This window comes from Fundulus heteroclitus, chromosome 20 (assembly GCF_011125445.2).
Source record: "Fundulus heteroclitus isolate FHET01 chromosome 20, MU-UCD_Fhet_4.1, whole genome shotgun sequence".
NCBI classification, from domain to species: domain Eukaryota; kingdom Metazoa; phylum Chordata; class Actinopteri; order Cyprinodontiformes; family Fundulidae; genus Fundulus; species Fundulus heteroclitus.
In genome coordinates this window covers 22445216-22459328 of record NC_046380.1, presented here as the reverse complement: position 1 = coordinate 22459328, position 14113 = coordinate 22445216, and the positions used below count along the sequence as shown (strand labels likewise).

Sequence of the window (14113 nt, the reverse complement as noted above, 5' to 3'; positions counted from 1 at the left end):
TCAGCCGCTGGCGTACGGCATCTGTGTCGCTGTGGGTTTTGGTTGCACAGCTCTACTTTGGTCACATCTGTTTTTATGGGAGATTATTGTAGGAATTGTTGTGGTTCATCTTAGCAAACCTGCTGAGATATTTCGATGACAAGCGTCTTCATGGCAGCCGTTGCAAACAGGCCGTAGCTGTTCAGTCTTTTTTCGAACCGTCCTGCAATGATCTTTAACATTTACCATGCAAAGTGAGGCCTGTACAGTGAAGGTAATGTGTTTCTATTATTTCTGAGCACTGCAGTCTTAGCTTGGAGCGAATATGCTGAGACATCCAATCCCAGGAAGATCGCCAACTTTTTAACTCTCCCCTTTAGAATGATGAAGGTTAAATTGTATGGAAACGACCTTAAAACCACTGAAGGTCAATGTTGCCTTGGGATTGTGTTAACACACCCATACGCTTACAGGACACGTTCTCCCAGTGCATCTGTGGATTTTCCAACGTCTCCCATTTAAAAATATGCATGTTAGGTTAGTTTTCTGTATAAATTGCCCTTTAGGTACAACTGTGCGCGTGCAGGATTGTGTCTCTGGTACCCTGTGGCAGACTGGACATTACCAAGTTGTCCTCCACTTCTCGCCCAATGAGCACCGGCATCCCGCTGTAAGTATAAGCAGATCGAGATCTGCTTGATTTCTGGCACTAAATTTGGTCAAATACATTTATGCTGATGAATGATTTTGAAATGTCCAGGTTCTTTGATGGCGGTAGTTTTAAATGCAGTAGAAAATAGAGGAATTAAAAGATTATCCCCATTTATGGGGATTTTTTTTTCAGATTTTGCTGAAATTCAAATCTGTCAAAGTGAATGTTGTTGATTGATGCGTTAATAGACCAGAAACTGCAGATCTTAGATGCATGAAGTTCAGTACACAATCTGTTGCTCAATGAAGACATTGTCGTCTAATTATACCATCTCTGGTGTTTAGATCCGGGGTCAAACTCATGTCCACAGGGGCTTTTCTGTCCTGCAACCACGCAAAGCATCCCTCATCCAATGCAGCTGCACCAAATGTCTGATTTACCTCCTCCGTGTTCGACTAGGAATCCCACTAATGACCCACTAATGTGATTCAGCGCCTGTAGGACAGCTGCCATGGATGATGGGAATTTGAGGCCCTGGGTATAGACAAACTAGCCTGTAAACAAAACCCTTAAAAAACACAAAAAAATGAAGGTAAAGACATTCAGGTGCGTTTGTTGTCTTTTTAATAATTACTGTCAGGCAAAACCCTTACGAACGATACATTTATGACAGGTATTCTTACAGTACAAGACAGAACTCAAGGAGATCAGAGCCAGTGGCGTGGCCAGAGCTGACCGCTAGAAAGTAAGACATTCATCGTCATTTAGATTGTTCCAACTTTCACAGACTTCACAAATGTATTTTGCATTTGACTCGTATCAAACCCAACAGTTTCCTTGATTACCTACCAAATCCTAAAGACCTCGAAATAGTAGAGTAGAAAAAAAAATAAAAATAAAAAAACATAACAAAAACATCGCATAAGCAGAGGAATTCCTGATTTTATTTTTAACTTACTCTTAAGATGAACGATGGACAATATATTGCTTTCAGGTGTTTTAACTTTAAAAAAACGGGAACGTCTCCATGTCTCCCGAAAAGACATTCCTCAGATTCACCGTCCTCTGCCTCATTTTTATCTCCTTCTCTTTTTTTTTTTTTTTTAAACGTGTCTCTTATCTGCCAGCAGGTTAGACAGAAGGTGCAGCGGTCAAACCGTTAACCCGCAGGAGGAGCTGCTTTTTAAGGGGATAAAAAAAAACGAGCCAAACATACAGTAGGACCAGCAGCCCCTCCGGAGAATTGCAGCTTCCCTTCATTCATTAGCATTCGTTGGAAAGTCAGTTTAGTCGCCTCGTTTCATGGAGTTAAAACAGAATGACTAAAAAACATAAAAAAATGAAAGAAAAAAAAACTATTTATGTTCTCTGAGAGTCTTGAGCCTAAGACACAGTATCCAGTCACAGCGTACATTGGAAGAGAGGAAAAAGAAATACAAATGACACACGGTGAGTATTAAAAGCTTCAGTATTTGATATTACACAATAATTAAAAAAGTAGAACAGGAGGCAGCACGGAGTTTGGACTTTAGTCTGACAGCCGGGCTCCGTGTGGAGCTCGGGGTATTTAGTGCTCGGAGATCAAAAATCGTGTACACTTAAATATGGAAAAAGGTGTTGTTTTTTTTTAAAAACGCCAGGATCCGTGTTGCCTGTGAGTGTAAAATGCTGTCTCGGTGGAGCGTGTAGATGCCTCCAGACACGAGCCTGATTGGGCTTTAAAAAAAAAAAACATGGACACGCGTGGTGTTGGTGTTCAGCAGGACAGAGCTGCTCCCACAGTCTTCAGGCCAGGAACTAAAAAGTTCGCCCTGCAGGCAGAAAAACCTGCAGTCTCATTTATGAAAAAGGTCCCCTTACCCCCCCAACAGACAATCCAGCTTTCTAAACATTATTCAAGTTTGCCTACAACTAGACATGGCAAAATATACCCACAGCTTCCCTCTGTCTCCGACTGCAGGTGCATCTCAATAACTCAGAATAAGGTTTTCAGTAATTCAGCACAAAATGCAAAACTCACACCTTATACAGAGGGTTATATTTCAAGCACTTATTTCTCTAAAATATTTGTGATTATGGCTCACAGCTAATGAAATCCCATAATAAAGCTTCTCAGAAATGTAAAATATTACGTATAAATATATAAATGAAGATTCAGGCGTTAATTTATGGCCAACACAACGACGTGGAAGATTGCTGACTTGATAGTCAGAGAAATCCTCCACATGGAAAATTAAAAACTAAATGGTCATCGCTAAAGAAGCTGTAGTCAAGCCCACTGTTGGAAAGTTGAGTGGAAGGACAAAGTGCTTAGGCGACACGGTTTGTCACACTGCAAAAACAGAACTAAAAATAAGTGAAATTGTCTTGAAATGAATGTAATTGCTCTTGATTTGAGCAGGTAAATGAGATTATTTGCCAATGGAATGAGTATTTTTTGACCCATAAAATAAGATAGTTAGACATACTGCACTGGAAATAAGATGATGGAGATGGATTTTTCCTATTTTAAATGCAAAAATCTTATTCCACTGGCAAATAATCTAATTTACCTGCTCAAATCAAGGGCAAATACATTCATTTCAAGAAAACTTTACTTATTTTTAGTTCTATTTATGCAGTGCAAGCAAAGCTGATTTATAAATGTGAAGGAGATTGACAAAGTGTGGAGTGTAGCAGGAATCAGAACTCAGAGCCGCCACAGACAGACAGACATCCAGGAGATGGGCTGCAGCTGATTCAGAGTCAGAGGCACAAAGCACAAGATGTTGAGTTCCAGTGTGAGCACTTCATGCTGCTCTCTGCTGAGGAGCTTTATGGAGATGCAGATTTCATTTTAAGTATCGGGCATCCCACTTCTGAGCCTCCCTGGAACAGCTAACCATAATAGTTAGGTAAGCAGACCTACAGGCTGATAGGCTAATCATTAAAATAAACAGAAATAAAACACTGAAACATACCACTCTGTAATGAACCTAAATAAGATGCGAGTCCCCCCTCTGAACTGAATTACTGAAACAAAGTAACTTATTGAGACGCCCCTGTGAGAAAGGCTTCCCCCTTGGCGCTCGTCACCTTCCTGCGTGGCAAACCCTGGCAAAGTGACATCAGGGAACGGCGTGGGACAGCTTCTTCTTGGACGCAGCCCTCAGAACAAGTCACAGCGAGAGAGGTGCCTAGGCAGACCTCTGGGTATAGAAGAGAATATAGGCCTGAGTGTTGCACACTTCCTCCACGCTGCAAACCTTCATCTCGGAGTCGTTACAATGGACCCAGAAACCTGAGGAGCACACGGGACAAAACACTGAGACCCGGCGGCGACAACAACCCTGACGGGGGGCGCCGGCGGCTTCGCGGAGAGGCGCGGTGCGGTCGCTCACCTCCTTCCGTGTTGTAGCAGTATGCGGTGTAGTGCCCTGAGCCGAAGCCTTTACCGTGATGCATGACCACAGCGGACAGGTCGTAGGTGTAGCCTCCTCTGTGGACGGAGTGACCTGAGTCTGGGCAGCAGTACGGTTTGATGTTCAGAACCTGGTCGAAGGCCACGTGGACGCCGATTTTCTCCCTGTGGTTCCGGCCCGACCATCTGCCGTACGGCGGGGAAGAGTTGGCCACGAAATAAATAAATTAAAAAAAACAATGAAATACAGATTCCCTTTCTGGCACAGCACCAGCCTAAAAGTGTTTGTGTGTTTAGCTTTGTTAGAGGTTCGTCAGACAGAGGAGAGAGAAACTTGCCTGAAGCGCTTGAGGTGCAGCCGTAGAACCTGAGGTAAGCGGTAGATCAGAAGCTGCTTACGTGCTTCTGACAGAACTAAGGGTTTATGGGACGATTTTCTTCTTCTCCCTGAACACCAAAAAGAAAAACGGCAGACGATTAAATGTGTCGAGATTTTTGAATGGGCCTTTGTGACAAGAATCTGAGCAGCATTCACAACCGAAGTCTTTATGTTTATTGACATGCACCCGTTTCCTCAATTTACTTCAACTCTCTAAAAAGAGCCTGATTATAGAAAATGTATTTAATAGGTGACTCTTTATATGTTATTATTTTGATGGCTATTACAACAAAACGAAGCCTTTTACCGTAGAACTTTGATCGGTTGTTTAATTTTTTAACTTTCAGACACAGGCAGGGATCCTCCATCATCCTAGACAACTAATAAAACTTTATTCAAAATATTTAAAAAGTTGTTCACAATTACGCAGGAACATCCACTGTGAAGCAAGTCTGATCTGCAACAATTATCTTCATGTATCATTAATCAACTACAGCTCTTTCTTTCTGTACCGTCTCCCATCAAACCAACCAAATGGTGGAAAAATAAAAAAAAAGTCTGAATTTTCTTCTCATAACAGATATTTTTGGTTATGAAGCGGAGCCGTCTACCAGCGGACATTTCTCACCGCTCGAGCTCACCCTGGAGACGTTCGTGCGTACGCGCCTCCTCAGCCATTGATTTTCTAAAATCTACTCCGTCTACTTTAAGGTTATGTGAGGTTAGTAAAAAAAAAAAATAATCCATCTACAAGAGGTTCCTTTGGTTGGATTACGGGGCTGTAATCTGTCAAATTCCAAGAGAGTTAACAGGGATTAGAACCACGGACGATGGAAACGTTAACCACACATATAATCCACAATGATTTTCATTTAATTCATCAAAAAGATTTTCTATCTAGAGAAATAAAGTGATACACAAGGATTAATCCCTGGACTGAAATGGCAGCGCGTGGCTCCAACATTAAGGTAAAAATCAGTTTTGGGACAAACTGATCCAGAATTTGTCTTAACACTTTAAAAAAAAAAAAAATCTATATTTTCAGGCCAAAGACTTAAATCTCCAGAGTTGTCTAACTATAACAAAGTCTAGAAACTAGCAAACCGTTTCCTTTCACGTTATCATTCATTTGACTGCGTTCATCTGGACTCTTTGAAACTAGAAAAGTCTTAAAGCGTGTTTTCGTCGGGCCTGGAGGCTTCCTGGTTTCCTACTGAGCAACGATAAACGGGACCAGAGATAACGGAGGACGTTTTTTTACCACGGCGGAGCAGTGGGACACAGGAGGCGGTGTGACGGGTCTTTTACTAACTGTTGCAGTGGTTGCAGGCGTAGATGTTGCCCTCCAGAGCCTCCATCTCTGTGAACTTGGACAGCATCTCTATGAGGGTGCAGCTGCGCTGGTGAGCGGCAGCGCCCGAGCCTTTGTTCCTGCTGTGGTATCTCTCTGGAAACTCCAGAGATAAATCCCAGAATGGCTCCACTGTGTTGGACTTGTGCTTACAGGACAGACACGTCACCTGCAAACAGAACAAGAGGACCGGTTTTATTAATTAACAAGTTTTAGATTACTTATTATTTGAATTGCCATTTTATTTTGAAACTTTTTGCATTTATGGTGCATTTGTTTGTGTAAAGCACTCGCTTGAAAGGGGGGCATTTAATTAAAAACTAATTAACTGATGTCCTAATTAGAGATGCAGATAAATTAAAATATTAAAAGGAAGTTGAGTCGTAAACACCACCCATCTTCAGTGCAGATGTCGTGACTGACTCTAATGTAGCTATTTCCAGTGTTTAAAAAATACAAGTCAGATGGAAGATGGAAGGAGCTCTTTAAGTTCAACATTTTTTTGTACACATCTGGGGTTTACTGAGGCTGAAAGAGAGGCGGAGGACATCAAACTTTCAACAGACAGTTGAAATGACAGAAATGTGAACTCAAGTCATTTAAAATACAGATAAAATGATTAAATCCACGTTTTAAAGCAACTGGTGTCTCAAATACACAGTGTTGTCTAAACAAAGGAAAACCCAAAACAAAGTAATGGAGCGGACTGACGAGAAGCCGTTCAATACATTAAAAAATTCAGAATTTTATTCAGAAAATGTAACCTAATTAAAGTGTAAAGCGTGAAAGAAAAAAAACACGACTTTGGGGGTCATCTAGGAAACGGACCACCGGGCGCTCCTTTGGGACCGTTCGTCATTGTTCTAACTTTTGTCAGCAGGTTTCAGACAAAGTCTTTCCTGTATAGAAACGACCAGAAGGAGGAGCTGCAACAATAAAGCGACGATTTCTTCCAGCTACAACAGACCGGCACCAATAAATCACACAAAGACGGGACTCGTCCAGCTTTCTCTTGGTCCGCTCTGACTCACAAACACTTTGATGCGTTCTGAGCTTAAAGGAAGACTGACAGCAGTCAGAGGGCCGTACGCTTTGGTGAACAATTAGGGATCGTACTGTTGTTCCTTCCTGCTCTGTTGGATTTAAAACGAACACATCAAGAAACACATTTTTCCACCCTTTGTGTGTTTTAAGCTATAAAACTAGAAATGACCAAAATCTGAGTCGGCGGGTCGACAGGAAGCTGGCTGATTGGTGCATCTCTAATAACCGGTGCCTCACCTTACCGCGCGTCCACAGTCTCACCTGGCTGAGCAGTTGTCCGTGAAAGATGGTGTTCAGCACCTTCAGCACCTGCTTGGACAGCTTCCTCTTTGTGATGGGGATGACGATCCGCCGCTTGGAGCCCTCCGTGTCCAGCTCCTGCTGCACCTTGTCCAGCAGCTCGCACAGGAACTCCTGGGCGTCCTGCTGGTCGTAGCCGCGGAACGCCGGGATGAGGTTCCACACCGAGTGCAGCATGGCGAAGGGAGACACCAGAGTCCAGCGGCCCGACCACATCACCCTGAACAGCGTGTGCAGCTCGTGGCACAGAGACATCTGCTGGCGGGTAGAGCAGCGCGGCTCTTTGGGCTGGACCAGTTCTGCGTCCTGCGGCGACGCCGGGACGCTCTCCTTTTTGTCCACCGGCGGGTTCCAGCAACCCGCCTTCCCCATACGTCCGAGCGGGCTCTCCGTCAGCGGCGCGGCGGCGCTGCTCACGACCGCTCCCGTCACCCCCTTCACCCCCTGGGAGTGGTTGGTCTTGGCCAGCAGCTCCTCGGTCTCGCACAGGTCCAACGTGAGAAAACACTCCCTGAATTTCTGCAGGTGGCTCAGCACCTGCAATATTGAGTTCATGTAGCACGTGTTTCCCAAGTTGCGCAGACCGGTGACGCCCGGGGCGTGTCTCCGCCGCGTGACCGCGTGCGTGGAGTAGTACCTCCTCAACTTGGCGGCCCGGCTGAACTGCGGGGCCCTGCGCGGCAGGGCGAGGAGGGAAGGCTTCTTGGGAGGCGGAGGTAGGCGTTCTGGGGGGTCGCGGAATTTGCGAGGGACGAGCGTCATGGTGGACCGCGGCGCCTGAGTGAGGAGCCGGGCGCTCTTCCTGGGAGGGATGTTCCCCAGATCTTCCAGGAGCTTCCTTTTCACCTCCTTCTTGTGTCGTCTGGCCTCCTCCAGTTTCTCCCGCCGCCGAGTCTGGACCTCCTGGTGTTTGTTGACCCACGCCTGAAGCATCCGTCCCAGCAGCGCTTTCCTCCGGTGGCGCAGGGCCAGCTGCATGGCGGGCTGCGGCGCGCCTTCCCCCCCGGCGGAGGAGCGCAGCGACCGCCGACCCGCGCTGCGCACCGTAGAGAGAGCGCCCCTGAGGAGCTTGAGGTCTCCCTCCGCATTGTCGTTGAGTACGTAGTCCCCGCAGGCGAAGCAGAAGACGTCCAGCTCACGCACCTCCATGGCCAGCGGGTGTTGGGACTCCTGAAAGTGTTTGAGGAAGTGCTCCTCTATGAAGCGTCCGCAGGCCACGTGGGAGCACTTGAGGCAGGCCCACACCGAGTCGGTGGTGCGGCACTCCACGCAGTGCCATTTCTGGGGATTGAGGATGGAATGGTCCTGGCCCAGGCGGAGGCGAACCACGTGCTTACAGCGATCCATCTGTCCGGATACACATGTGGCCTCAGTGGAAGGACACACGTCCCGCAGCGAAGCAGCAACTCATCCTGCCGGAAGAGATGCGGGCGAGAAGAAAGAAAAAAAAAGGCGCATGTTAGTATTTGAATAGATGGGACGGTTTGATAAACACATGGAAATATACTGGGATTAAAGCGGTCTTGTGTTTATGCCGTTTATACCGCCTGAACCGGGATAATGCTTCGCCACCGAACCCTGCGTTTCCCCTTTTTGCGGTTCTGAAATATCGGTGAAGTTAGTGAGCCTAAGTACAGAGGCGGCGAATAAAAACAGGCGTACTCACTGTACCAGAAGCTCTCTCGATCAGGTTTGTCGCATCACATCATCCGCAGAACCGAAATCAGCGACAAGCCTCAGGTCGACCGCTCGCATCCACCGCCGGCGCCGTCAGGAGGAGACTGGGGGGAAAAAACAGCCACGACAGGTCGCACAATGAGCCAAATTAACAAAACAAAGGCTTTAGCAACGCGCTGACAAAATATAGTTACCGACATCGTCGTACACCAAAAGAAGACATTCTCAGCAATCTGGCCGAATTTTACTCTGACCAGATCGAGCCTGAAATCTAGCAGGACATACGTCACCAGATGAATGCTGGACTTTTCACGCGATTCCTCATTCTCTCAGGATTTATCTATCCTAAATTTAAAACAAGCTTTGTTTCATTTTAATTGTAACGTTCATTATTGCCCCTACGCAATCGTCTTACATCTATTTTGGAAAATGCTTAAAAAAAAAACCGTCCATTTGAAATCAAAACATTAAAGGCTCAGAGAGACATATCAGAACACTGAAAAACCTGTAAACTTGTGTTATAGTAGCATCTTTTATCTAGCCAGAAAACAAAAAAAAAAACTCATCGAGACTCAAACCTCTTTTCCAAGAGTGACGGACCAAGACAGCAGCATAAAACATTCATCATTACCAATAAACCAAAAACACAGACACAAACAACAAGTTTGACATTTCTAGAAAAAAAAAAAAAGATAAATAGGTAAAATACCCTTGAATTATCACACAGCATTAAACATTCGAGTGAGCTAATGTCCCTGTCCTGTAAAACTGACTTAAACTTCCCCCAAAGATATGAGAAACTAAAGTTTTAAACCCTTTAGCATTTTATTCCAGGTAGCAGGAGCAGAAAATTTAAGGGTCTGATTTTTTGGGACCTGCATCAAAACAAGAGCGTAGATCATAATGCCTGAGGTTCCTACACACAAATGAGCATAAACGTGTAAGAAGAAACCCAAGAATGTGTTTATAGTTAAAAAGAAAAGAAAGTGTGCGGACAGACAGAGATGGACAGTTTGCTTTAGTGATGTACGCGACAGCCGCAATCAGTCATAAAACACAGCTAGCACCATGATACACACCATCTATTATTTCATATACCGGGCAGAAGGGTTCATAAATAACAGAGCTCCATCCGGGAGGAACGGGCTGAAATCATCAAGGGCTTCCTGACTTGAAACGCTTTTTGTTTCTGAGAAAGAAACCGGATTTAAGTTTAAAAAAAAAAGAATTTGTCATCAATCAGAACACCTAAATATTTGTAACATCTGACTATTTCAGCTTCAAGCCTTTGCTCGGCTGGGGAGGCGAGGTGGGAGCTGCTGGCCATCTGAAAGCAGCGCTGCTTCCCATTCCTCTGCATTTAAAACGGGTTTAAGTCCAATCAGACGAGCCGGAGCAGAGTTATAACGTAGGACATTCTCCTGCTTTCCCTTCCTGGTCAACAACCTCAGAAAGAGTTACATTTACCCAATTCTGCTGTAAATAAAGCCGTAAAAGTAGCAACTATAAACAGCTCGAGGTACCTTAGCATCTGTCCAATCTAGACATTTAAATAAAATGAAAAAAATCGAGACAGTTGAGCAATATTTACATATTGCGAGCATATTAATTTTAGTAAGGTAAAAAAACAAAAGACGTTCATGTTTATCAAACGCAGCTCTTTTTTGTCCTGAAATGTTTATGGGACACTGTTCCTGTGGTCTTAAAGCCCCTTGAAGGAGATTCAGCAAGTGACTGCATGCTTTATGGGTCATTAAGCAACGCCGCCCCTCCCCCACTCGTTGCTGTGCACTGCTGGGCAGCCGACTGAAAAGAAAGCTGACACACATTTCTTGTGCTTTCAAGAAGTACTGTTATATGTCCAGCAGCTAAAAAACTCGAACATTGACGACGTGGAGACTAACGCTGCGACACCTGTCACTCCTGCTAAGGAAACAGCTTTAAAACCGGTTTGTTGAACTCATAACTAAACCTTTTACCTGAGCAGATAATATCAGCTTATTATAATTGCGTCGCCCTAAAAAGAGAAGAACGGGTTTTTCTGGGAAGCTTCCCCACTGTTCCAGGTTTTCTCCATTTGTAGATAATTACTCTCACTGTGTCCCAAAGTCTTAGTAATTAATGGCTTTATAAATCCCTTTCCAGACTGCCGGATGTCAATGACCTCTCCTGCGTGTTTTTTTTTTTAAGATATGTTTTTGCCTACTTCATGCTGTCAGACAGGTTTAATTCAGCCGATTTCTTGATTCTACAGCTCTGGCAGGAATCAATGCTGAGCGTGGCTGGAGATATTCAAACCAACGCAGCTAATTTGCAATGTAAACAGTGTGGAGATTACGTCTTCCACACAGGACCGAGATGGATCAGCATTTCCTAAGGTCGCTTTGATTTCAGCTGGTGGGGTTTGCTTTTAACGCTGCACTTTTGTCAAACGGACCGAACCTTTTGACCAACCTGTTCCAACCTCTCTCTCACCACCGAAGGGAAAGAAGACGGTAGCTTCCTGCTTTTGGAGCGGCCTCCGGTCCGCTCGCCATTCCCGTAAGTAGTCGAACGGTTAAAGCGTGCTAAACAGGGCTGGTGTGAATGCACCCTTAGTGGAAGAAATCATCATTACAAAACTGATGTTTGCCTTTGCTCTGATTTTCTTTTGGGGATCTGAAACATTTAGCTGTGACAAAAAAAAAAAGAGCAAAAGGAGAAGAAACATGCAGAGGGGCACATCCTGCACAAACATGGTATAACCTGCTTTTTATTTATTTGGCTTTCCTAATCAACAGATTTGCAGCATTCCCTCCCTAAAAGCTTGCTACTTTTACACTGCATAGGTATTAAAATAAAGAAATGCAATTAAAAAAAAGTTTAAGGGAATTAATTTGCATGAGTTATGCCCTTTTAAATGCATTTAAACACTTTAAATCAGGATTATTTGTTCCACCACGCAGACAGATGCAGAAAGGTTTATTGTGATTAATCCCTTGAGGTGTGCTGTTTTAAACCACAGGTTTTCTCCCCCCCTCCAGTTCCTCTTTGTGTAATTCATTCACTGCTTGCAACTAAAAATGCTACTTTGGAGACACCATGAACTCTGTGGGTCAGGACAACTGGACCCTCTTTACTTACACACATACACACACACACACTAACACAAACCGTGTTACGTTGGGCTGCCGCCGCTCGCAAGGTAACATTACAAACGCGTTAAAGCGGACATTTAACCTAACATCTCCGCTGCGTCTGTGTTTTATCTGCTGTCCGGGGGGGTGGGAGGAGGATGGGGAGGGTTTCCTCCTCCAGCCATGCTAGCCTCTAGCCCACCATCTCCATGTTGAGCCAGAACAAAGAACACTCTCCAGGAACCTCCAACAACTTTGTTGCTGTGAGGCAGCCCAGCAAGTTAGCTAACGCCGCTAGCCGCTAGCTACAGCGGCGGCTCTGCACGGGCTTTAGCCGCAGCTAAAACACCCCTCCTCCTTCCTTCCTTCCTTTGCCGTGTTTCACCGGGAACCCACTTTGTTGTTCTCGCTGTACGCGGAGCGGCTGCCTACCCTGTTGCTAAATAACAAGTAGCATTAGCTGGGCTGCTTCAGCGCGAGGACAATTGAAGTTAATCAAACGGTTGTTGTGGTCCGCTAACGTTAACTAACGGCTTAGCCCCCCCCTCTCCTCTCTCGCTCTCTCTCGCTCGCGCTCCCTCGAGCGAGCCGTTTATAAACTCCCCGGTGACAATCGCCACGTAGAGCCGCCTTCTAGAGAGAGACGCGGTCGTTTTCAACACATTTGCGTCACCTGTTATGAAGGGGGGTTTAAAAAAAATAAATTAAAAAAAAACAAAAGGTTACCATCGTCAGCATCCATCCATCCGGTACACTCGGAGAGCTGCTGCGGCGGCTTGTTGTCCTCCTCGCAGATTGAACAACCCAACTCTCGAAACGAGTCCAGACCCCGCTGCTCTCATTGGACCGGGACTGAGCGGCAGCCGGGCTGCCATTGGCTCCGCCGCCGAACAACAGGCAGCAGGATGGACCGTCCCACCGTCCAGTCCACCCACCGAGGCCACATGGAACAATAACCCGGAGCTCGGGCTGCGTGCCCGGGCCGAGAAGAACGGCTGCCTGACCCCGGTGGCCCGGATGAGCCACGAGGCCCGGTGTCAGCAGACGGTGGAGGCGGTTCATTTTAATAAGATGCCAGAGAGAGGAGAGGGGGCAGTACGTGTAACTTTTAAACCGCCTTAGGGATGGTTTTTCCTTGAAATCCCGGTCTCTGTCACTGCGAATGATCATAGTTAAAAGTGGAGAGTGACACCTGCAACAAGAAAGTTTCCCTGGTCCCACAAATACAGCAACCACTTTGGACGATGAATAGGTAACGTCCCAAAAATAAATAAGTAAATAGAATATGCTATAGCTCATTGATAGTCACAAGGCTATTATTTATAATTTTTTTAAATAATAAAGTGTGACAGAAAACTCTTGCACTGTTGGGAAAGCTCTACTTTTAGGTTAAAACTAGACTACAACACAAAAACTCTAAATATATACAAACTATATTTACACCAGCAGCAATTGATATAATAAACCAGGGGCTCCCAAAGTGGGGGTCGGGACCCCTGGGGGGTCGTGAGACACCACGATCCCCCAGGCCCAGGCCCGTATTAGGACAATGTGGTGCCCCTGGGCACTATACCTCAAAGCCCCCCCCCCCCTACCCCTGCTGTCCTCCGGTCAAAAACATCAGACATAATCAAGGGGATTTCTGTAATGTAATTTACTATTTACTAACTTACACAACTATGTAGGCATATGAGCAGTGAGCAATATTCAAATATCTCATTTTAAAATGTTGAAATCAAAAAAATCTTGATTTATTTATCAATTATTATTATTGTGACATCAGTGTTCACTAAACGAATAATGCATGGTCTTTCAACAATTTCAAGTAAATAATATAACAATTTATGAAAAATATATTTTTAAAGCATGTGTCATGTGGTGCCCCCCCCCCCCCCATGGTTGGAGCCCCTGGGCACTGGCCCACTGGCCCTTATGGATAATCCGGTCCTGCCCAGGCCGTGACATGATCCAAATATATTACTTTACAAAATCTACATGCACAAAAGTAATCGGAATAAAGGGCCGATCAGAATAAAAATCCATCGTAAACAAGCCAATCGGTATATCGTGATCGGATTAAACTCAATCGGAATGAAATTGTAATGAGAGCGGTGGTTTATGCCGATTGATAATCTGATTGTCTTGCATGTAAACGCTTGTCAGGATCAAGTTATCGCAGATGTGGCAAACTGACCCGAGTGCGCATGTGCGCCCG

General features: G+C 45.2%; 1 protein-coding gene across 1 annotated transcript; it reads right to left on the bottom strand.

The window, feature by feature from the left end:
- Nucleotides 1-3170: 3170 nt before the first annotated feature.
- On the bottom strand, nt 3171-12853 carry usp49 (ubiquitin specific peptidase 49). The gene is made up of 7 exons (XM_012863868.3): nt 12625-12853; nt 8772-8886; nt 7067-8517; nt 5723-5930; nt 4370-4478; nt 4012-4217; nt 3171-3911 (listed from the first exon to the last, which is right to left on the bottom strand). Exons 3-7 carry the CDS (start codon nt 8450-8452, stop codon nt 3808-3810), a joined length of 2013 nt encoding a protein of 670 aa, XP_012719322.2. The 5' UTR covers nt 8453-8517; nt 8772-8886; nt 12625-12853; the 3' UTR covers nt 3171-3807.
- Between the last annotated feature and the right edge of the window lie 1260 nt (nt 12854-14113).